At 40.9% G+C, this 25,416-nt stretch overlaps 1 protein-coding gene across 4 annotated transcripts in view; it reads right to left on the bottom strand.

Moving 5' to 3' along the window:
• Positions 1-25,416, bottom strand: part of JAKMIP1 (janus kinase and microtubule interacting protein 1) — a 219,638-nt gene that overhangs the window by 4,342 nt on the left and 189,880 nt on the right. For 3 of the 4 annotated variants that reach the window (XM_059721563.1, XM_059721564.1, XM_059721565.1), the window contains 5 exons: positions 15,754-15,882; positions 12,200-12,328; positions 8,075-8,158; positions 2,769-2,831; positions 1,599-1,697 (listed from right to left, as the gene is read on the bottom strand). In XM_059721563.1, the coding sequence (XP_059577546.1) occupies positions 1,599-1,697; positions 2,769-2,831; positions 8,075-8,158; positions 12,200-12,328; positions 15,754-15,882 (504 nt within the window). Of the gene's footprint in view, positions 1-1,323; positions 1,698-2,768; positions 2,832-8,074; positions 8,159-12,199; positions 12,329-15,753; positions 15,883-25,416 lie in introns of those variants that run through there. The other variant, XM_059721566.1, reaches the window with a different exon arrangement.

The raw sequence follows: 25,416 nt of genomic DNA, 5'->3' as shown, positions 1-25,416 counted from the left end.
TGCATAATTTTGCTAAAGAACTCACTCCCAGTCACTTTTGTGCTAATTGCTTATCTATCAGCACACAGATTTCTTTTTTTGCATGCTTTCTCTGAAATCATAGGCATATCCTGCAATTGTTATTCTGTAAATAGATTCTCAGCAAGAAACTAGAACCATTGTCCTGAGCTATAGTTTAGTCTTCAAACAATTCTTTAGTTAAATGTAGAAAGTTCTTATACTAAAGCACTCTTGAAGAGTCTTTTTTTAAGATGTAATATGCCCTAAGTCACTTTTTCTGAAAATGCTCGTTTTGGACAATGGCTGCTAGCTTGCTGCCAGTTTTAACTTTAAATTTGTTCTGTATTTGAATTCAGGGTTGCTAAATAAAGTATACAGAATATAAGTCGGTATCCATTTCAATGTCCAGAATGACTACTAGGACGTGTATATTGCAGAATGCGTAATTTGTCACGTTACATGCTATGACCTCAAAACATACAGATGGTAAAATAAAACAATAAAAACAAAAGATTTTAAGAAAAAGACGAAGAAAAAGAATGATGTCACTGAAGTAGGATGAAAATAAGATTTTCATCTTTAGTATGGAAGTTATACATGCGAGGGGGTGTGGTGAAACACACTGGATGATGAAAATTATGAAACAGCAACACTAAAAAATCTTTCATAGAACTGATTCTAAATGGTGTTAAAAATATGGACGGTGTTTTCAAATGGGGTACGGTGTTATCAGGCAACATAGTGGGGCAATGCATCGCCCCCATACTGGGCAACAGTTTAGCATCCTAACACTCCCTGAAAGCCCACTTGCAAAGTGATGAGGAGCACCATTAGTTTCTGACAAAATCACAGAATTGCTTTTAATAAGATGTAGCCATCCAACTATTACATATACTCAAATGAATTTGATGAAGAAATTTGATATTAAGAATGTTACCTTCATTTCCACCAGTTATGCTTGTGCCTCACCCTTCTAATTTGTATTACTAGCTGTAAATATTTCCTTTTGTCTTTTAGTAATGCCAATTGATTCTAATCCAGTAACACTGCATATCAGCAGTGAAGAGACTTTGAGTGCTTTCAACATCAGCTATGAACATTTGAACTAATATAAAGTAAAAATTATTTGAAAATATTCTTAATTAAAAACAATTACAGGTTGACATGATGGATGTATGAGATCCTTAGACTTTATTGCATGCAAGACGTGAGAAGGCGTGTTAATCGAAACAATGCCAACCAAGTTTGTAGTATGCATACCAAGTGATTTCACATGCAAGAAAGGAGTAGTTATGGAAATGAAACAAATAAAAAGGCAAAAGATTGCAAAACAAAATATTTTTATTAGGTGCAAAACAAACTATATGCAATATATATTAGCTATTTTACATCTTCATAAACATTAGTGAGCATTCTTTTCAAAACATATTAAGGCAGTGGCATCATTTTCATTATCCAAACATACAATATTAAAAAAAAATCTAAAGGGGTCTTTCCCTTATACATGCACTGGTCACCACTGAACGTTACATGAATTTCAGCTTGGGTTCAAACACAATTTCTGTTCCATTTGAGAGTTTACAGAGAGAATCTCTTACTTCAAGTTCTAGCACTCTGAATTCTAAGAGCTCATTCTGGTCTTTCGCATCCTGCATCTCGGTCCTCAGCTGATTCTCTTCCTGTTCCATTTTGTAAATCTAAGAGACAATACAATATTAAACACAACTAAAATCTGGAAAAAAACAGTATATCTGGTTACATACACTGATTCTTTGCATTTTTTAAGAAACAATAAAATTTCTCAGTTGCTTGTTGAAACAAGAGTTAAGAATTAAACTCTAAGCTAAAAAACTTTTAGACCAAATTTCTTACAAAGGTCTGAACTGCAAACACTTTGTGTGTAGTCTTTACTTCGTGCACTTGAAAAATACCTTAGAAGTTTGAATGTTGAGTCCATTCATGTGCCTAAAGTTAAGCACATACAAAGACATTTGCTGGATCATGACCTTAGACAAAATGTCCACTGAATTCAGTGCATAGCCAGTTGGCTGGGTGTCAGGTCTTGAAAATGAGGAAACAGTACATTAGAAACAATGCTATTGGCCCATGAGTAGATGGACAAGATATTCTCAATAAGCAGACAATGATTTGTCTGGTCTGAAGTTTTCCAAAGACCCATTTTGAAAAGCATATATGGCAAGTGATACAAATCCTGCAGCTAAAACTAAGAATGATGGTCTTACTTTCAGCACCAGCTCCATGACACTGGGCGAAGCATGCAGAATTTGAAGTCTGGTAGTCTGTTCATGCGTACTTTTTTTTTTTTTTAACCAAATTTAATGCAATGGCAATGGACATTTAATGCTTTATACCAAATTAAACAATCAATCCAATTAGAAAGAAATAGGAGTGGCGGCAATCTTAGTCCTAGATTTGTATCATGCTATTTTATTACTTTCAGTAACACTCAAGGACCCTTTTTGCATTACTATCACCATTTCAGAGTTATATTTACCAGCAACTTGAGACATCAATCAGTTTAAGTCCCCATTGTGCTGGATATTGTATGGTTATCCAGGAAATGATAACCTCTACCCAAGAGGAGGGGTTTGACAGCACTTTAAACTCAAATTATCACACTTGCCATTTCCGGGTAGAAATAAACAGAGTGACTTCCACCTCGGCATTCTAACTCTTGGCACATCACTTTCATTTATAATTCCTATTAAAAAGTCATACCCAAAGGTTCCCAGATTCTGACCATATACCTTTTCAAACAACTCTTGATTTGTTCTGATAAGCAGCTGCTTCTCTTCTATCCATTTTGAATCCTGTGGAGGGGGGAAAATTAAATATATTTTTTCAACCAAGAAATAAAAAAAAGAATTATGCTTCCGTTATTAATTCACAATGAAATGTGGGTCCCACATCAAAGAACAAGCCTAATACAAATATTTTAAGAAATAGATAACCTGGGAAAACAATGAGAAAATAAACAAAACTCTAATTCTCTGTAACTTGGCCTTTTTTCTTTCCCACCCTGTACAGCCTAAGTTACTAGCTAAAGTTTGAAAATGTTTACATATAATCATCATTTTGGAGGCATGTTATCTATGCTCTTCCTTTTCTTCAACTTATAATTATTATTATTGTTCATCTTCCTTTACCAAAAGGGGATTATCTTGCTCAGTAGCTTTGTTTTAATATGTCTGCATTTTAATTGAAGTCACAAACAAACTTATAGGGAAGGGGAGGGAAAACATTTAATGAGCTGAAGTAGAACATCTGAGGACAGTGCTCTTCAATCAGCTGCTCAGACAGAAGCTTGAATAGGTCTCTTGTAGGCAATCTTTGGAATGGAATAAAGTATGGAATAAGGAAAAAGGATGTTGCTAGGAAAAATATAGATTGCCATCTCCCAGAAAAAGGATCTTTATTTCCATCTAATAACCTGAGTAGGAGGTGTTTGCAAGATCAGCTCAATTACCCTAATGGTACTTTTATAATGATAAAGGCAACTATATACCAAGAGAAATGTTTTCTAAATCACCCAGCTAATTTCAGATCTATCAAGGAAGATTTGTTTAAAGTCTAACATATGTCTAAGACCAACATTTTCTAAGCAGACAAGAGATTTGCACATTCAGTTCAATTTAGAAATGAATGAGATAGCCACCCAAGTCCCTTCAGGGTGCTTGAAATTTCAGCTGAACCATGCTGATATAACAACTACTTAGATACTTAAATTAGCATTTGCTGGGAAAAAACGGACTGCCACATCAGAATTAATTATTTTATGGAATTTTCTAATTTTACTTTTTTTCCCTCTCACCCACACACAAAAGCAGGCACATGCACTCTTATTTTTACACAGGGACTAATTCCTTAGGGGCAGAAGGTTGTTTCAGTTTGTGTTAAAACACATACCAGATGGAGTATGGGGCGGGGAAGGAAAAGAAATATGTAATGAATACCTAGTCTGGAATTAAAGTAAGGAAATACATAATGCTAATCAAATGTTAATCTAGACATTTACTTATGGTCAAAGGAATGGAGAAACCATTGGAAGTGTTTCTCCCCAGCATTGCCTTCCAAAGCTCAAAGGACAGAACAACTTGCATCCAGCGATTTAAGTAAACATCCAAACTCCATACACACTTAGGGGCCAGTTGTGTTTCCACAGTGCTTTTTCATGTATTCCTTCCTTTCAGGACTGCTAACTTTCTTTTATATCTATAATTGACAGATCTTAATTGCTCCATTGATGGTCTAAGTTTGTTTGACAAGAAAGATATTACAAATATTTCAAAACTTGATCATTTGAGGCTAGACGATGATTTTCAGTAGAAATAAAGATACGCAGCACTTAACAAAATATGCCCCTTATAAACGGCCTTAGAAGCTATGGTCAGATAGTAAACAATCTTACCATAAAGTCTTTCATAAAAGAACCTCAAAATACTTTACAGCGGTAAATTATTAGCATACCTATTTTGCATGCAAGGAACGTGGGCACAGAGAGGTTCATGGGAGTCTTGGGTGAAAAAAAAATCATAAAATGGGCTTAGAAGACTAACACTAAGGCAAATATATATTTTTTAAAACCCTTGGCCCTGCACTCTGATCTTAGCCTTCCTCTTCAACACTGCACATCTGACATTAGACATTGCATGTCAGCTCCTGCTGTCTAGGTTTCTTTACCTTTAAATTGAAAATTAAAATACATGGGCAAGACACACAGTTTTTAAAAATCTGGGCTTAAGTTTCCTGATTTAGAGTACTGTGCTTCAAGCACCTGAGAAGATTACTTCTCACCTGAATGAAGAGCTCAGAGTTCTTACTAAATTTAACACCCTTATCAGAAGCTCAGTGCCTAAACTACAAAATCACATAGTGCACAAAGTCAGTTTATTGTAACATTTATTTAGTTAAATATAGGGATTAACAGTTTGGTATGACTGCAGATAAGGGCAGTGAATAGATGAAGTTCTGCCAGAGCCCCTAGGAGGTAGAGCAGCAATTTCTGGTGAGGGTCTCAAGCTTAGTTTCTATCTGAATCATAGAAGACAACTATAAAATTGCATCCCACCGCTTGAATATTGATTTCTCGAGACAACTGAGAGACACAGGGAGCAGCAGGGTTAAGAATCTTCAAAGGTAATAAATAAATAAAAACTAATTTTTTCCCAGCACGCCTCTTAGGTATATCAGTAAGGAATCAAACGTTGACAAAATTTTTCACATATATATTCCTGTGCCCTTGTGTTATTTACAGACACAATATTTAGCTATTATAAATTTAATAGTAAAATATATTTAATGCAGCAGTTTGCCTAAAGTTTTATTTAACAATATACCAAACTGACAAAAACAGATCCTCAGAAGGGAAAGTTTGCCTTTCAAATTGGTTTATTCCTGTGTCTGATTTATTTATTTTTTAAAGCTAGTACCTAATATTTATCCTACTTATTTCTTGTTTGTTGTGGAAATACTTTATTTCCACAAAATTTACTAGAACAGAAAATTGGGGCTCGTACACAAGCCAATACAATATTGTTGACTTCAAGAGACAACTTGTACAAAACAAACCATAAAACAGAATGAAGATTAAATATAAAGAGTTCATGAAAAATGGAATACCCCCATTCATATTGTATATCACTAACAATATTTAAATATTTTTTCATCAATAAATATTGAAAAAATAAAACATTACATATTTTTGCAGAGGTACTTTCAGTGATGCAGCTGAACATGTTTAAATGCAAATTCATCATTCTGGCCAACTTTCTGGAAGATCCTGGGGTATTTGTTGACAACTCATTAAAGCCTGTTAAATGCCTTCTGCACTGCTTTAATGGTGTTGCTGCTTGCACGAGTTTGCAAATTTGGTGGCGTATTGTGCACTAATTCCAGCTGCTACAGCAAATTTAGCGGCGTAATGTGCCTTAATGATTTTGGGGTGCAGCAAACTAAAACACTTCCGAGGAGCTTTAGTTTGCTGCCTTACAGCTGTGGAGGGAATCATCAGGCTCCGTGAGGCTCAGAAGCTCTGCAGGCAGCCCCAGCAGGCAGCCTGGCAGCAGTGCCAAGGCAAGCCGCACTGAAGAAAAAAAAGGTGATGAGCCTGATCATCTTTTTTTTTTTTTTTTTCCTTCCCCAGAGCCTGCCTGAGCTGTGCGGGAGCCCAGTACTGCCTTCCACAGCCGTAGGCCTCCCAGGACTGCCTGAGCCAGGTGCCTGTGGCCAGGTGCAGCCTGGGTTGGGGGGAGCCAGCCTCCCCCCACAGCTCAGGGACTGCTCCTCCGCCTGCAGGCAGCTCACTCTCCCCTCCCCACCGCCAGAGGCAGGTAAGGATACAGGTGTATACAACATGGGGGTTTACTTTGCCCTAAACTGAAGCAGTGTTTTTAGAGAAACACTGCTTCAATTTAGGGAGAATGAAATCCCCGTGTTCTTTATTAATGCCCCTGGACATCAAATATGCACTAACAGCCAGGATTTATTCTTGCCAAACCCTAACAAGATATATCAAGTCTTAAACCTGATTTCACTCCATGAAATAGAGTTGCCAACTGCCTGTAAATTTATAGACAGTATATAAAAAAAGCCTAAAAATGCTTGTCTGTGATGTCCACAAGAAAAATTGAGCCATCTGTAAGACTGAACTCATTTCACAGTCTGTGTGAATGAATGGCTGTATCCCCACATGCAGGCATGTGTAGTTTGTGACACCACAAACCACACACGTGGAATGTTAAAAAGTGCCCCACCCTGTGAATTTGCAGCACAGGGGCAAAATTTGCTACTGGGTTTTCTGAGTAGCAAAGAAAAAACCCCAGAAAAAAACGTGGTGCAGCACACCTTATAATATTGTGTGCTGGAACAAACAGAGGCTTGGTCCTCCAGGGAGATGCTCTGGCTGCTGGCCACAGCATCTCCAGTCTTGCAGTTGTGCCCTGGCTGCTCCAGCATGCCAAGAGCCAGGAGGAACTGGCCAAAGGCAGTTTGCCCAAAGCAGGATGCAGTGCCCTGCAACAAAGCGCACATGTAGGGGTGTAGGCTAAAGCACATAGCGGAACAAATTTGTGCTGCTGCTATTTGTGTTGCTGCAGGCGCACACCCCTGCACATCGGACATGGCCACTGAGGCTAGATTCACATATCTTTGGACAGAGAGCAGAGCAGTGCCACCTGGTGTCTAAGTGGAAGTGCTGCTCAGAGCCCTTCAGTGAATCCCTGTTGGGCTCACTACTAGACCCTCCGCAGCTTGCCTATCCATCTGCTCAGTGCTCACCTAGAAGTTATGCATAGCTAGGAGATGCAGAGGGTGGGGGTCTGTCCCATGACAGGGGGCAGGTACAGCAGGGGTAAGGCTGGGGGTGGGCTGGGTGGCAGCACCATGTGAGGTGCAATCAGGGGTGTTGGGGTGGGGGTGGGGGGGAGCTGGGGATCCCCTGAGTTGGGGGCAGCAGGGTGTAAAACTGGCAGTAAAAACATGTGCCAGTAAAAGAGTTTGCTTGTCGGTTAAAAAAAAAAAAAAATGGGTTGACAACACTGATGATGACAGTGGGAGTTTTGAATACTCAAACAAGCAAGGATTTCATCCCATGAAATGAATGTTGAAAGGTAGGTTTCAACTATGAAATGCACATTCAGTCTTCATATTTTCAACTAAAATATTTATAAGAGTAACGCATTTTAATACCTTCAGTCTGGGCACCAAATATGTTCTATGTGGAAAATGCATAGGATTCATTTTTGTTTTGAATTATGGCTAAAGATTGTCCAAGCAAAAGCTGAAAACTCTGAAGTCGATGCTGGTTAAAGACGATGTGGGAACTGAATAACAACCTTCATGCATGTGGACATAACATATTAACATTCTAGGAAAAGATTTTTAAATGAGAACTTTTCCAATTTATAGAATATTTTCCTTTCACCAAGTTATTACATTGTTGTAGTAGTAACTAAGCTTCAAACACACCAATACACCAGCATGCAATGAAGATAAGAGCACTGCCATATGCAAAAGAGAGAATGACTTGACAGAGGGCATGGAGAGAGCCTTTTACCTGTCCTTTTTCAATCAGAGCTTTCTCGAGGTCTTCAATTTTTGCTTGGCACCGGAGGAGGTCAGCTTGCAATTGTTCACGAGTCTGAAAAGATATAAAAAGTGTACACCGTCACAACAGCCAGCTGATTGAATTGCAAAAGTATGATTCTATAACTCCACTTTCCCAATACTCAATTATTGTATAATCACATCTTGATACGGTTAGTATTTTTTTTCTCTATCAGCCCCAAGGCAAATTTCAGCTGTTTATTTAAATTAGTTTACCTGTATTTTATCTTGTAAAGTGTTTAACTCATTCATTTACACTCATTCGTTCCCCCATAGCATAAGAAAAATGTAATATGATAATGTTTTTCAGTAATAAAGCACTTACCAAAAACTGTGTTAGAAAAGAGAAACACAGCTCTTCAGGATGAACTTGCAATAGCTAGAAAATACCTGGGCAACTTTTTTTTTTAAAAAAGAGAATTATAAAAATACTAAATAAATCTGGTATATACAAAATATCACCAACAATAAAATTTAAAATAACCCAGAATTTAAATACTGACCTATACAATAGAAAGCATAGGGCACTTGTAAGTCATCTTCATTTCATGTGATCATCATCTAATAAGACAGCTACCTCCATATACACAATCACTTCAGCTGTAAAACTGCCTCACCTGGGACTTGATCACATGACATATGAGTACCTTCTGTAAATTACCTCCTGAATTTTTCCATTCCCCAAAGAGACTGGCAATTTGTAGGAGGATCTTAGCAACAGCATTTTCAAGCTGTTTATGCATTGAGAAGGTGAGTTAGGTGCCTAGGCATCACTAAAATTCCCACTAGACATCTCTATCCGAGTCTCTGGATGCCTAAATCCCTTTAAAAGTGGGTGCTTAGCAATTCAGTTAGTCCTTCAAGCTGTAAACAGACCTGGGACTATTTGACCCCAGTCAAAACTAGAGTGACAGTCATTTACACACACAGGCTGTGTGTAGACAAAACAAAGGGCATGTGTGCACCACACTTTAAAGTGGGCTAAATGCTTTGACACCACTTTAATGGTGTTGGTGTTTGCACGTGTTGGTGGCGTATTCTTCACTAATTACAGTGGCTATAGGAAATTCAGCAGTGTAATGCGCCTTAAATTACTTGGGGCTCAGCAAACAAACTCCTCCGATGAGTTTTAGTTTGCTGCCCCTACAGCCGCAGATCGAAGCACCAGGCTCCATGCAGCTCAGGGGCTCTGCAGGAAGCCCTGCAGGCAACCTGGCAAGGCAGGCTCTGCCCAAGAAAAGCGACAAGCCTGATCCTTTTTTTTTGCCCCCTGGAGCCTGTTTGCCTGCCTGAGCTGCACAGGAGCCCAGTGCTTCCCTCCATAGCTGCGGTGCCCCTCTGGGACCACCTGAGCTGGATGCCTGCAGGTGGGTGCTGCATGGGAGGGGGGCGGGGGGTGCGCTGCTGCCGTGGAAGAAGCACCAGCCCCACGCTTAGCCCAGGGACTGCTCCACTTGCCAGCAGCTTGCCCTCCCATCCCCGCTGCCAGAGAGGCAGGTACATGCGGGGTGTGTGCAGAACACGGGGGTTTAAAAGACCCTAAATTGAAGCGGTAGATTTCTGTTTCAATTTAGGGCCCCCATTTTGTCTACACACACCCACAGACCTTCCAAGAAGCATTGCTGCTCTTTCAATAGTAGGTGGCTAGAAGAGTACACAGTCTGAGAGGCTTGTTCTAGGAATGACCCCCAATGACAAAGATGTACAAAAAGATGCCATGGGAAAAAAGTGTTAGTACATTACATCCAGTATACTTCAGAGGGACTTGAAGTGGGGTAGTGACATGTGTATCTATGTGATCCCAGGACAAGATGCTTTCTCCCAGAATATAATTTGACATCTGTTCATCCGTTCATATCCTCATGACACACCAACTATGCCAGGCAAGGACGGCTATGTGCATTTGCGTTAGTGATTGAAAAAAAAACAAGACTAGGCCTATGAAAAATGTTACTATTTCAAACAGCGTTCTCATAAAGCATGCATCTTCAAATGCCTTCCAATTTAAAAAAATGCCAGAAAGAAAAAGTTAGGCCCCCAAAATGTCCTTTTCTATAACTGAGGACATAATTTATCATCTTAGATAGATGTCAAATATGTGAACACATGAGAAATATTACTTTAACAAAATGTGTAATTATGCCCTTTTTAAGACATAAAATAACTTATTTGCTCACCCTGGGAACAAAGTGAAAGTCAGCCACAATTATGGTAGACTAGCACCCAACAGCAAGGGTAGAAACTAATGGTAGGAACTGATAGCAGCTGTGGAATATGGTGTCCCAACACATTTGTGCAAGCAAGCTAAGGAAGTATGGGTTGGATGAATGGACTGTAAGGTGGATAGAAAACTGGCTGGATCTTTGGGCTCCAAGGGTACTAATCAGTGGCTCCCTTTCTAGTTGGCAGGCCAGTCCTGGGACCAGTTTTGTTCAATAAGTTTAACAACCTGGAAGGTGGGATGAAGTGCACTCTCAGCAAGTTTGCAGATGACACCAAGCTGGGGGGAGTAGCACAGATTGGAAGGTAGGGCTAGGAATTTGAGAAACCTCAACAAGTTGGAAGATTGGATCAAAAGAAATCTCATGAGGTTCAGTAAGGACAAATGCAAACTCCTGCACTTAGGACAGAACAATCCCAAACACCAGAACAGGTTGGGGACCGACTGGCTAAGCAGCAGCTCTGCAGAAAAGGACCGGGGGATTACAGTGGACAGAGTCAACAGCACAAGCTTGCTGCAAAGAAGATTAACAGCAAACTGGGCTGCATTAGTAGGAGTGTTGCCATCCAATAAAAAGAAGTGATTATTCCCCTCTATTCGGCACTAATGATGTCACATCTGGAGTACTGTGTCCAGTTTTACCCCCGTCTCCCCTGCTACTGAAGGAATGTAGACAAATTGGACAGAGTAGGGCAGCAGAGGGCAGTGAAAATACTTAGAAGAGCTGGGGCACATGACTTACGACAGGCTGAGGAAACTAGGCTTATTTAGTCCACATCAGAGAAGACTGAGAGGATTTAATAACTGCCTTCAATTGTGCAATGGTGATTACAAAGAAGATGGAGTTAGACTGTTCTCAGTGGTAGGAGACGACAGAATAAGGAGCAATAGTCTCAATTTGCCGCAAGGGAAGGTTAGGTTAGATACTAGGAAAAAACTCTCACAAGGACGGTAGTAAAGCACTGGAACAGGTTACCCAGAGATAGCTGGGGCTTCCTCCCCAGGGCAGGGGCAGTAGCTCCCTCAAAATCACCTTCCCTCATTGCTTCCAGCTCCCAGGCACCCCAGGAAGCATGATCAGCACCCCCAACTCCCCAATCCCAGTTTATTAAAACATAAAGCCTTCTTTAATTTACTTTCTCTTCATTTCATGCAATTATAACTGAGTCTCCTCCGACACATTGATCAAGTCTGTGGGAGCATGGTAATTGCCACGCTTTAGCCAGTCTCCATGTCTTGTGTATCAGAGTCCCCACACTTCAAAATGGCAGCAGGGACACTTGAATTGAAGCTCATTCAATGAGCTTTAGTTCAAGCACCATCCCCCTCCTCTCATTTTGAAGCACAGGGATGCTGATACACAAGATACCCCCAGCGCTTTAATTACAGTGGCTCTAGGAGCTGCTTTAATTCAAGTGCCCCCCCTCCACTCCCGGAGCATGTGTAAAAATGCCTAATAGTCTCCGTCTAAACCATTCCAGATTAGTTCTTAAAAACTTCCACTGAGGGCAATTGCATAACCTATCTAGGTAGCCTATTCCAATGCTTAACCACTCCTATAGTGACAAAGTTCTTCTTAATATCCCATCACAATATCTTTTGTTGCAATTTAAGACCTTATTATAAAATAAGGACAGAATAAAACAAATTTTATGATCTCTGTTCCATACACAACTGATCAGTCTAGAATAGTTGCTTCAAGCATGTTGTCTATTCCTTAAATGTATGTATTGCAATACAGTCCACTGACCCACAGATACAAATTTCAGGTTAGGTGTATCAGATTTCTGAAATATCTCAATACAACCCCCCCCCCCCCTCCAACCAACAACCCTTCTAATCCCCCAAAATTACCCTTGCTTCTCTCTCTGCATCCAGCGTTCCACCAACTTGCTCCTGGAGTAATGCGTATGCTCTTTGCAAAGCCTGATATTCTCTGGTTAGCTGACAGAACCTTAAATCAGCTTCTTCTTTAGGTGTGCTCTTAAAAGAGAAAAGCAAAACAGTGCATCATTGTCATTTATTGCTGCAGGAACCTCTGAGGGTAGCAGCAGTTTCATAAATCATACAGCAGTTGTTCTAAAGAACAGAAAAATAATTAATATTTTTCAACAGCAACTATTGACACATCATTTGCTATCCCAGCAAGCTAGGCAAGAATTTTGTCCAAAACCTGGGTTTACAAACAGCCAAGGATTCCCATAGCCACAATAACAAAAGGTTTGTTAAACGGCTGCTTCCAATCTCACATATACAGGGGAAAAAAAGCACTGTTTACATTCCCGGTTCCAGCACAGACAGCCTGTTCCCTAGAAATCTCTTCACAAGTTAACATATACAGAAAGGACAGAGCCTAACACCCTACATCACTAACTCTTTGTGCAGGACCTTCCTCCTGTTATCCATCTGAAAGAAAACTCCAGGAAGCCCAGAGATGGAAGAGGACTAGTAAGTTCTTTCCTCCAGCCAGCCTCCACTCTTGCATGCCCTTATATTGCAAGCTGGAGGGTGTGGGTGATGGAGGCTGGAGAATAGCAAGCTTAGGAAGAGCAAAAGAAGGAAGAGAAAAGCCTTACGGGTGCCTAAAAGCATTATGCAGCCTTAAAACATGAATGGAGATAAGAAAGCAGATGCAGGGGTGGAGAGAAAAAAAAACCAAACTAAAGACATAATTGCATTTCCTTTAGAACTGAGTGAAGCGTGAAGGCATAGATAATTGAGTAAGAGCATGTGTGTTGACGTGAGAGTAAAGGCAGTGTGTGTGAATGGAGAAGAAGAGAAATGAATAGTGAATTTAAGTGAAAGGAGCCAGAAAGAGAGAGTATAAGGAACAGAAGCATAACTGTACTGCACCCTGAGAGGCAGTGGTACAAGGTGCAGCAGCCAGAGGTTTGATTTTGCGGGGGGAAATGTCACTTCCTCCCCTTCTCTTGTGTGGTTGCCAGCATGCGTTTTGAGCCCCCCAAAGAACACTGATTTTCAGTGGCAAAAAAAGAGGTGACATTTCCCCCACCTCTGCAACACTGAACCTCCAGCTGTGCAGTGCCACAGCTCTTTGCCCTCACAACTGTTGGAGCCAGTGTCACTGAAGGGCAGGTGCTGGTGGGGAGCAGGATGCAGAACAGACTGAACTTCCCTAGCTCTATTCTGGCACCTCCATCCCTCCCCTTAGGCAGCACCCAGGGCTTATGCACTGCTTGCCCATCCACTATTACATTACTGATAAGGAGATGCACACAGTGTGAAGAATACTGAACTCAGAGAGACAAACTGTGAGTCACAGAGCCAGAGGTGAAAAACAAAATATGTGGTGATTGTGGGCGTGAGGATCCAAAGGATACTCTGACTGGAGAGCTATGATTTGGAAAGGACACCCAGTAGATCCTACTACTCTCACCACAATTCTCTGCTGAGGCAACATAATTAAACACAGAATAAGCAGCAGAAATTCTGCTTACAGAACTCTAAGTAAAAGACAGTCTAGATGTGCGGCTTATAGACTAAATGAATGAATACGCTTTCACAAGGAGACACTCATTTGCTCATAAAAGTTCTGATTCAGTTAGACTATAAGGTACGCCTCTATCATGGTTTCTTCCTGACTTCATACTAACATGGCTAACTATTAGAGGTATGCAAAGCAGGCTGTATTCAATTCGGATTTGGCCCAATTTGGGGGGCAAGTGATTAGATTTGTTGATTCAGATCACTGCCCAATTCGATTTGGCCGAAATTGAAGATTCGATTTGGAGAATCAGCAATTTGGACATACACACAGCTTTAAATGTTTTTTCTACATACCTCGAGGTACCATGTGCAGCTCATAAATGCCGAGATGGTAAGGCAATTGGAGCATCCCACAGGAGAGCGGGGGGCACCCCCGCATGCTTGGCAGCTGACCCAGAAATGGAACAGAAGTATTTCCGGTCCGCTTCCAGATCCTCCACTAAGCAGGCAGGGGACCCCCCAGCACCCCTCTGGCTTGACAATCAGCCACGGGGGGACCCCAGGTGCCCCCCCAGAGCCAGGAGGCACCAGTCACCGTGCTGGGGGTAGGGGGATCCCCCATGTGCTCCACAGGAGACCCAGAAGTGGACCGGGAGTGCTTCTGGTCCACTTCTGAGTCCACCACCGACCATGCTGGGGATGCTCCATCCGCCCCAGCATCTCAGTGTTCGTGAGCCGCCTGGCACCTTGAGGTATGTAGAAAAAACATATAAAGCTATGTCTAGGTCCGAATCGTTGAATCTCTCCAAATCTCTGAGGCTTCTGAGGCTTACAGTTTGATTAGGAAAGATTAATGGGTCTCCTGATCTGATTCGGAGATTCAGCTGCCAAATCAGGTCAAATCTCCTCCGAATCAAATCAGCGACCAAAGCTTCGCACAGCCCTACTAACTCTCTCTTTAAGTATAAGAAGAGTATTGCCAGCCCAAAACATGAAAAACTTAGTGTTTCCTCAAACTGTCATGAGATCAGTGTAAAAATCATAATAATTTTAATGTTAATTTCCAAACTAGCACATTTTAGAGTTTCTGAGGTTGAAATGTTTAAGCCTTTCTCCACAGTCATGAGGACTAGAAAATTCTCCCCTTTGGTAAAAGACAAGTTCTGCTGGCTCCATTTTCTGAGGTTTGGGAAGAGAGGAGAGGGTGGAAAAGGGAGAAAGGAAGGGAGAAAAGGGGGAAAGCATTATGCAGCCTTAATCGTGCAGTAAAATCACAGTACTTTAAAATCTTTAAATATTTCAGCATGAGGTCCTTGTACACCAACTAGTTAGGGGGAAAAAGAAAGTGGGACAGGAGCAGAAAATAAAATGAAGAGGGTGCAACTCAAGGGTAAAAGGGTTAGTGAAAAGCATAGGAAGTTGAAGTGAGGGCCCAGCTGAATATTTTGTCCTATTCCCTGAAATTGTTTGCTTCAAGCCAGTTGTAATGCAGGTCATCCAGCTCAGATAAAACACATCAATATGTATTTACCGCTTATTATTATTAAGCCTCTGTATATTGACAAAACCTCTCAATATTAGAACTACAATGTGAAGGACCTGGTTGTATCACAACAGTCAAACAAGTCAAAATATTCCAAGAAGAGCCATTGTGTAGCAACTATGCATTGTTATCAGTGCAAAGGCCTATTGATTTCCTTCTTCTGACTAGCAAGACTGATTAGGAGAGAAGCAAATTTATTTCTCAAGATCTGTTAATATCTGCAAGTCTGATTCAGTTGGTTAAAAGCCCAGCAGGAAGGCAGACTGACATTATCAGTTTATTAGTTGCCCTACAACAGTTCAGCACACATTTTTAGACTTAAATATTCATCTCCAAATGCAAAGGCAGAAAACCTGAAAAATATTTTCATTGTGCTAGTTTATAAAGAAGTTAAGAAAAGATACAATCTGTTACTCACATCTTCCAAGTCTTCTTCTGGGGTTGCTGGTGTCCTGTCTGTCTTATCTGTGTTATATGAAGTTATAGATGATGTTTCTGAATCAACAGATTCTTCATCAAATCCAAAAAATGTCTCGACAACATGCCTCTGAAAAGTCAGGTTTTCTTCATTACTATTAGGATACTCAGCAAAAGAGAATCTCTAACCTTGTTAAACAAAAGACATACGGGAAATCCTTGTACAGAAAACAAGGATTTTAAGGCAATTGCTCTAGCTTTATTTTCAAATTGTGGTCATTCTTTCTAACAAGATTGAAGGTGGGACACCTAAATACTTCTATTGATTTCAGTGGATCTACTCATATAAGGATTACATCTCTGGCTTCTAACTGAGGGGCACTAGGAAGAAATCATTTGTGAAACAAAATAAAGAAAGGTTCTTCCCTTTGCGAATCTTTACCATTCAAACCTGGTTAAAGAAACTATTCCATTCAGCATCATTTATTTAGGTGCTTCAAATAATCAGGCTGCATGTGGCATTGGAAATGTGCCATACACATTAACACACAAAATACAGATAGCCACACACAACAGCTACCCTGATATTTTAAGATATTCAGTATCTGACACTAATCGATTAGTTTCGAGATTTTTTTTCTCAGGCAAAATAACTGGTTGAGATGCAAATATTCTCAGAGGACAATCAAGCATGTGACCTAAGTTTATCTACCACATTATTGATAACTCAAATTAGTTAAGGTTATGTTAAAGTGTTCTTTTGTGTGAAAATCAATTTTAAGATACCAGGTGATGCTTTTTGTTTGTCCAGTGTTAAAAAAATGAAAGAAAAATATATTAACAAAGAGGGAAAAATTGTATTATTAGGAAAAATAAATCTTAGATATTTTAAATCACAGATAATGTAAAAATGATCATGTTCTTCTAAAAATAAGTGAGGTAGAGGATTCATATTGAAATACAATCTTAGTAGTGAGTAAAAAGTCTTAACTGGAAGCTGCATGCCACTGCGATCCCCCGTTATCAGTCCCTGCCTGACCACCCTCCTCCTGCAACCCAACCCACACCTCTGCAGGCCACAACTGCCAGCCTGCAGAGGACTTGTTGCCAAACTGCTAAATCCATAGGTTTCTCTGGTAAAATGAGAATCCCCTTTTGTCTCTGGTAAAAAGTAAAATCTTTGGTTTGCTTCCGTTTTTTCACTGGAAATGGAAAACCCAGATCCCTGTTATACCAGGTCTGAGGCATGACCTTGATCTTCTCATCACACCTCTTAATATTTTAGGAGTTCTCTTCATTGCAGTATAGTGCAAGGTATAAACACTGGGTGCTGTCCCTAACCTGACATCAGCCTATATGCATGAATATTTTGAATTAAAAGATGCCAAAGAAATAATACTTTCAAAACTCAAACTAAACTGGCCTGTTGGGGATAGGAGTTGAAGTTCAAGTTCTGTTAATGCACAAGCTATCTTATCAGCCACACACACACACACACACACACTCTGGATAGCTCAAACTTTTGCAACATAACTATTCTTAATCTTAGAATAGTTTTTTTTTTTTTTAAAAGCTGTACTGGATTTAGAGCCCAAAGTTTTGACTACAAAAATCCGTTCAAATGTGTTATTGTCCCAATTGGCAAAAATTCAAAAACAAAAGTACAAAAAACCCCACATCTCACTTTTGTAAATGAAACCTGCATTCTTTACAACCCTGCATCACCATAAATATGCTGCTAGAAAGAAAAGACAGCGTAACTGAAAGATCTCTAAAGATCAGCCTTCCCTTCTAGTCCATCAAATCATTAGGTGTTACTACTCCGTTCATGCAGAAACAAGAGAAAAAAGGAGGGGGGACAGAACTATTAAAAATCCATTAAGACACCCCACTGTTGTCAAGTATTAAATAAGCATCCCCAATTTATCCAGTATACATCTAAGACATTTGAGGGAGAAACTATTCCCTCTGAGAATTGCAATTCTTCCCTCTAGCATTCACATTCTTTACAGGGCTTTGCTTTATAGGTTTGCTTGAACAGAACAGGCAAGAAGATGAATGACAGGTATCTGGGATGCATCTTAAGTCACAGGCCACAATTTTATTAAGTTAAACATCAGGGCACCCCCACCAAGCATTTAACTAGTTCCACTGTGAATTAAAACAGCTCACACAATAACTCAAACCACTTAGGCTAGACCTTCTTCGATTTATACCTGACTTCTGGTCACACTATATAGGAGATAGTGGCCCAACAGAAAAAAATAATATCCCTCCTGATTTCAAACATGCGATCAGTCAGACCCACTGCAGCATGGCTTACCAGGGTGCCGCGTACTGCCTGGGAGCTGGGGCCTCTGGGGCTGAGTGCTGCTGGACTCTGGTTGACTGCTGGAGCCGCCCTAGCTCCCAGACAGCATGCAGCATCCTGCCAAACCGCACTGCACCTGCATGATGCAACAGCTCCCGTGAGGGTGCCAGGCAGCAGGGAGGCAATCCCCACTGCTCTTCACTGCCCGCACTGCATGGGGGGAGGGGGAGGTACAGCATGGCTCGGCAGGACACTGTGCACTGTCTGGGAGTTGGGGGCAGGGGGACAAGGGGAGCCGTGGGGGCTATGCCCTGCTGCTGTGTGCCCACCTGGCACAGGGGAGGGCACAATACAGGTGCAGCTTGCTCTGGGTGATGGCAAGGCATAGTCCCCACTTCCAGTGCTGTCATGCCTGCAACAGGGCTGGGAGTGGAGGCTCTGCCCTGCCACTGCTTGCTAGCTGGTATGTGGGAGTGCGGGATGCGGGCATGGTAGTGCTGAGGGTGGGTGCTTTGTCCTGCTGTCACTTGCCCCCTTCCGTCTGGAGTGAGCTGTGCCTGCATCCCACCCCCATGCGCCAGCTGGGCAAGTGGCAGTAGGGCAGAGCCCCCACTCCCAGCACTGCCTTCCCGCACCCCTCCCTGAGTAACATGCCCCCTGCCCCAGCTGGGCAGCTTGTCCCAGCACCAATCCCTCCCTCCCACATGCCCCTTCCCTCCCCCAACCCCAACAGACTTACCAGCTCAAGGCAGCTGTCAGCTGCCTGTTTAGTCTATGGCTGAATATCCGAACCGGCCAAATCTTTTCCAAATCGATTCAGATGCTTTGAATCGATTCGGAGCTTTTATTTGGTCTCCTGATTCAATTTGGATTCAGAGATTTGGTCCCTGAATCGGGCCGAATCTCCTCCGAACCGAATCAGCAACTGAAGCTTTGCGCATCCCTAAAACAATAAGACAACTTTCATTACGAGAAAATGCAGCAAGAGTGAGACAGCTAAAGAGGAACAAGAATTTTTTTAAAAGCCTGGGCAAGATTACATTGGATATACTATGCCCCAAGCCTGGGAATCGCTGGCTCAATCTTTCTGCTTCAGGTAATGGGAAGTAGAGGGTGGAAAAAACCTGGGGAAGGGGGGAGGGGAAGGAAGTAGGCAATTCTCCAGTTTTGCAAGGCAAGTTCTCTTGCCCTTTGGGACTGCTGTACTGGCTGCCATCTACTCAAAGTCCCTCACCAGTAAATCAGTAGGGGAGGTGTTTCGTTCATTATACAGCTTTCAGAAAGACAAAACACATGTAATGGTACACAATCAGGATGTGAATCACACAAGATGCTCCTAACTAGACTTATAGGAAACAACTACAGGTTAATTAAACTGAAGAAAATAAGAAGGCTTATCATAGCTGAGATGCTTTTTGCCACACATTAAACTGTTGCTAACATTTTGATTTAAGCAAGAAAAAGAAAAATGCAAGCCCACACGGACAATAATTTTTTCTAGTTTCTATAACAGAACAGATTACTCATTTAAAAATATCAGTAGCTGCTCCAACCCTCAACTGATAATAGAGGTTTACTTTTTGTTCATTTAAACATTTCAGCATGAAACCACCAGGAAATATCCACACATTTGAATAAATAAGTGATAATTAGTCTTTCCTCCAACACTGAGAAATGCTAAAACTTCAAGGATAGTCCGTCAAGTACTACATATGCTCAAGCCAATTTTGTATGTTGACTGAATCTGTTCCATGTATTTGTATAAAACATATATAATTACCATATCTCAATTGAGAACTTGCATGTTTACTCTTCCGAGGAAATATTTGTAGTGAGCAGAATGCAGGATTTAGCTATTGCACAATGATGGTAGAATTAAAAGAATGAACCAAAATATAATACTATACCTTATTTTAATACAGAATGTATTACTTTGATGTTCTGTTTGAATAACTGTATCAATGTTAGAATATCCTTAAACATGTAAACCTCTTGAAATTATACAACTTATTCAAGCACAGTGCTAAAAGCAGTGCGAAAAGATATTCAATGGTTAATTTTAAATTACAATTGTCAGAGGAAAATATTAAATCTCCAGTGCTGGTGGCATGCTGATGTTTATAGCTTAGTATCTGGCAATAATCTGTGCAAAGAAAATATTTTGCACCTTTTACATGTATATTTCTTTGCCAATATGTTCACATATATCTATAATATAATAGTGCATTAAAGCATTGTAATTAATGATGCGTGAATATTCTACAAAATTTCTGAAACACAGTAAATAGGTTTTCAAAATATGATGAGCTGTAAGACATTCTGAAAGTCACTGACAACTCCTTTTGGATTAAAACTCACATAAAACCTATAATGCACTCTTGAATATATAGATCATATTGTATGCAGACAATCACATAATTTTTATTACAACGCTAGTTTGAACTGAGCAGATAATCCTGCAAATAATTTAATTTCTTTACAGCTACAGCAGGTTTGTCTTCTCAGGTTATGTTAACATTACATCTATTTTCAAGTAATTACTCAAAACAGGAAAAAAAAAGACCAGTTGGACCAGACTTGAATTTCACTGCAATGAGAAAAAGTCAGCTAACTTACAACTTCTTACCTTCATGCTTATAAGTCATTTCTTGGCAGCCAGAAAAATACAGGCACACCAGAGCACAGAGACAAATAAAGAAAGAAAAATATAAAACAAGGAATATGTACTCCATTACAACAATGTGAAAAGTGAACACTTCGCTAAAATCACAAATCTATTTTATATTTTAAAGGTCATTAAAAATAAAGCAGTCCTCAGAGTCCCACAGTTTCCAAATAAAGTGGACAATTTTGCTGATTTCTAAATTACTCCATTTTTCATTACATGACTGTAATACCAGTCTACAGAGAAATACTTCGACAGGATTTCTTCATTGTTTCACTCTGAAATAAGTCAGAAGATTGAAAAAAAACCCTGACCTAAAGAAAATCATAAGCAGAAATGAGACACCTATTCATTATATTCTTTTTACTTCAAGTAGTCCAATGTTACATGAATTTATTAAGAAATCTCTATCAGGTCTAGCAGCTTTGCCTCATGGAAGAAAAATCAAGGATCTCTGAGTCTCTGTGGTTATTATGTTTCTTCTCTTGGTGTCTTGCATTTACAGAGGTTATTAAGCTCCACCCCACTATGCAGCTTTTTACCTCTTACAGATCTCCACTAGTTGCCAGCAGTATTCTAGAGACTCATACATCCCCTGACAATTAAAGAGAGCTCAGCAAAGCTACAGTAGCAACAGTAACCTGGTACACTGAAGGCACATCTACGCAAAGTGTTTAATGTGCAGCTGGCTAACTGTGCAGTAAATGTCTTGGAGTCTACACATGCACCCCATTAGGTTGGAGTAAACCAATTTACTTTGCAGCAGGATAGCACTTGTAAATACAAGTACTATCCTGCTGTGGAGTAAAAAACTCCACAGCAATGCATGTGTAGATGCTGCCACAGCTAGCTGGGGCACAAGAGTGCTTCAGTGTTGCGGCTGCCTGCTGGCTAGCCCCGAACTCAAGCACCCTCATGCCCCAGCCAGCCCCTCTGCAGCATATTGAGCCAGAGGCAGCAGCTCTGGACTGGCAGGCTTACCACTGGGGGCCCCAGCCAGCCGGGGCTGCTCCGACCCAGCTTACTGTGCTGCACATGAATAAACTCCAGAGCTTATTGCTCCTAGATATACGTTCAAATGGCACACCCGGGAGCAATAAGCTCCAAAGTTTATTCACGCATCTTAACTGCTCATGCAGATGCACCCTGAATGTGCTCTAGACACTAAGCTGAAAAAAAAAATCTAGCTGGGAAAAATAAATACATCTTTAGCAAACGAATTAATGCTATGCCAACATGGTAAGACTCAAAAGATTATGGATGAGTTAAGACAAACGTTCTTCTAATCTAATCAGAGGACCTCAGTACCGCACATCTTAAAGTATTTTGTTTCAGCTAGCAAGCAATACTGTTCTCTAGATGTCAATACTAAACAGAAACAAGTAGCTTCAGAACAATTGCTACATGCTGAAGAATTATGGAAGATAAAGTTTAAATAATAATGATGCTCCACTAGGCCTTGCTGGGCTATGGATTAATGCAACTATTGGTCAGTGCATATATAAATCACACAGAGGCCCTGCTAGTAGCATGAACCAAAGTAAACCCTAATGAATACAAAACTAGGCAAACCATATATAGCCCGCACAAAATTGCTGGAAAAGTAGTTTGTTAATATTAGAGGTACCTCCAGGGCTGAAAGATTAACAGATTGTAAGACGCTGGAAGGGAGCTCGAGAGATCACTGGGTCCAGCCTCCCTGCATGAGGCAGGAAAGACAACTGGGGTCAGGTGACTTCAGCAAGGTGATTGTCCAGTCTCCTGTTGAAGATTTCCAGGGTGGGTGACTGCACCACCTGTGGAGGGAGTTTATTCCAGTCTGGAAACCGGATTGTGAAGAAGTTTTTCCTAGTGTTAAGCCTGAAACGGTCTTCCAGGAGTTTGTGGCCATTATTCCTGGTTCTCCCCAAGGGTGCCCCGGTGAACAGTTGTTCACTGAGCCCTTGATGTATTCCCCAATATAGTAGTAAGCTCCTCCCAAGTCCCCTCTCAGCCTTCTCTTCTTTTAGGCTGAAGAGACCCAAGTCCCTCACCTCTTCCCCATATGCCTTCCCTTGCAAGTCTCTGATAATATGGGTGGCCCTTCTCTGGACTCTCTCGAGCTTTTCCACGTCCTTGTTGAAGTGCGGCACCCAGAACTGGATGCAGTACTCCACCTGTGGTCTTACCAGTAAAGCAGAAGAATCACTTCCTTGGTTTCGCTTGAGATGCATCGGTTGATGCATGCCAGAGCAAAAGAGAACCAAAAGCCCGCAATCTCTTGTAACAATGAGATCATTAGGGGTATAGCACCACAGACAGTATCCTGACAGCCCACATACAGACCATTAAACTGGAGGGGCCCTGATGGGACCAGGAACACCTAACATCATTTCGCTTTTTCTAGGAAAAGCTAGGTACAGAAGGAATCTGGCCCAAATCCATTCAAAAGGCCAGCTCACACTGCATCAAAACCACTGTATAAATTACTATAGTTTTTACATTTAACCATTCAGAGAGCCAGGCACAAGATTTGTGACAACAGTTTATTTTCCTTCTGTGATATATTAATAAGTTTTCACATAGTATAACTCTTCTAATTAACAGCTATCCTCATAATTACCTCTACTCTACTACTGTACATATACATGGCCGTTATTTTGGACAGAAAATTTCTACATATTTGAGAGACAAAAACAAATGAATTTTCATAGTACTGAATAGTTTTCAGGTTTCCAGATTCATATTGTTTTAGAAAATACCTTTGGGTTTTTTCCCCCTTGTGCACGGCCCTTCAAATTTAAGCAAGCTATGGGTTGAAGGGCACTGAGTTGAAGTTCTGTGGATACTATTTTTTTAGTCTCTGGTCTGAAAGAAAACTGATTTCCTAAAAGCGAGACCTTGTTTACAGCTTCCTTACTGAGCTGGGATTTCCAAAAGATCCAACAGGTCTATACATAAATAGATCCAACGTCCATTAGATCCAAATCTGCCTTTGTTTGTCTAAGCTTTCATTCCATACTAACACCCCTCCCCACCTTTTTGTTATACCAAAGTTTTGTGGAAACCCCATACTGCTTGTTATTTAGTTTGGTCTGATTATTAACCTTGCTGGGCTCAACTATTTAGCTGGTGACACCGAACCATTTCTGACATCTTGTTCTAGGGCAAAACAGTCAAGTTCCTGCCCACGGATGCACACCACAGCGTAACTTTGGGGTGGAAAGCACAACCAGGACACTAGCCCTGGGTGCCGATTCATAGGGGGTACCAGATGGCAGTGCCCAGGGAGCCTGTGCCACTGCCACCTGTGTGAAGAGCTAAGTACCCTTCCCATACCACCCAGGCAACAACATTTGAAGTTACATCTCCGGTGCACATATAAAATGCCCAAGAAATTAACTGTAATGGGAGCTATGCACAATCAAGACAGTCTCATTGTTAGTGAATTTTCCAGTTTGTCATAGTTTTGGATCAGATCATGGAGTCAAAGCTGTTTGTGGTAGCCTTTGCATTGGAAGAGGAGTTGAACTGCTAGGGTACCTACTGACAGGAAGGATTCTAGTCCAGATGTGACACCAAATATTAAAAATATGAAAAATCCAATACACCTTTAAAATTCAATTTATTTAGTCCGGGACTGTAAACGCCAACATACATTTACCATAACTGCATGGTTATCCCATGGGGTTCCTAAGAGCAGTGGAAGAAGGTTGTTTAGGTGCCTTAACTGTGAATTTCCACAGCTTCCAGATCTGGGCTTGTACATCTTTTCATATTTTATTTGACCTCCGAATTTCTTTTTTAAGAGCTAAAGCTTTTTCTTGTCACAATCATGACATCCCTGTACTATGTACCCTCAGTCTTAACTTTAGCTTAATGTATTTTTTCATGAAGGAATTAAGAAACAAACAAAACTAATGTACACAAGCAGGGCTTAATCCAGAGACCTTTTATACATATTTTATACAGAACATGGGAAATACATTCTTCTGATAGTACCTACCATCTTTCTAGTTACAATTTTCCCTTTATCCCTTAAAGCAGGGGTGGCCAACCTGCAGAACATGTGTCACATGTGGCATGGGCAGCCTTTGCATATGACAAGCAACAGTTTGGGGGAGCCTGGGGTGATGGCAGAAGACAAAGTACAAGAAGCACAGTGGCAGATCCGGCAGGGAGAAAAAGGCAGAGCAACAGATCAGACAGGGAGGAAAAGGTGGAAACAAAAGCAGAGCAGCAAATTGGGCAGGGGAAGGGATGAGAGTGACCCTCAGAAGGTGTGGGGATAATTTGTGGCACACCTGCTGAAAAGACTGGATTAATGCATTTCAGACACAACAATCCAATCAGACTCACCACCAGCAGCCTAGATTCTAATACCTCATCTGCAGTCCGTAAATAATGTTCTGCTAGCAACAGAAATGTGAAATATTCCTAAAACAGCATGCATCTTTTAAACACACAATCAACAGCCACAGATACCATTTTCTAGTAAGGAGGGGAAATAATAATTGTACCTGGTTCCTCCCTCTAATACTAAATACTTTTTCCTTAAAACAATTATCTAAATGGAAACTTCAGGAGACAATGGAAAAAGTGTTGTTCTGACCAGCTCTAGTTCTATATTAAAAGACAGTCTCTCTTCTCTCAGCCATGCCTCCCTCCTCACATTTTCTCTTTCAACAAGGGCCACTCCCTTTTCCTAT

The sequence above is a fragment of the Alligator mississippiensis genome, chromosome 2 (assembly GCF_030867095.1).
Source record: "Alligator mississippiensis isolate rAllMis1 chromosome 2, rAllMis1, whole genome shotgun sequence".
NCBI classification, from domain to species: domain Eukaryota; kingdom Metazoa; phylum Chordata; order Crocodylia; family Alligatoridae; genus Alligator; species Alligator mississippiensis.
The sequence above is the reverse complement of the archived record's forward strand: the minus strand, read 5'-3'. Positions and strand labels throughout refer to the sequence as shown.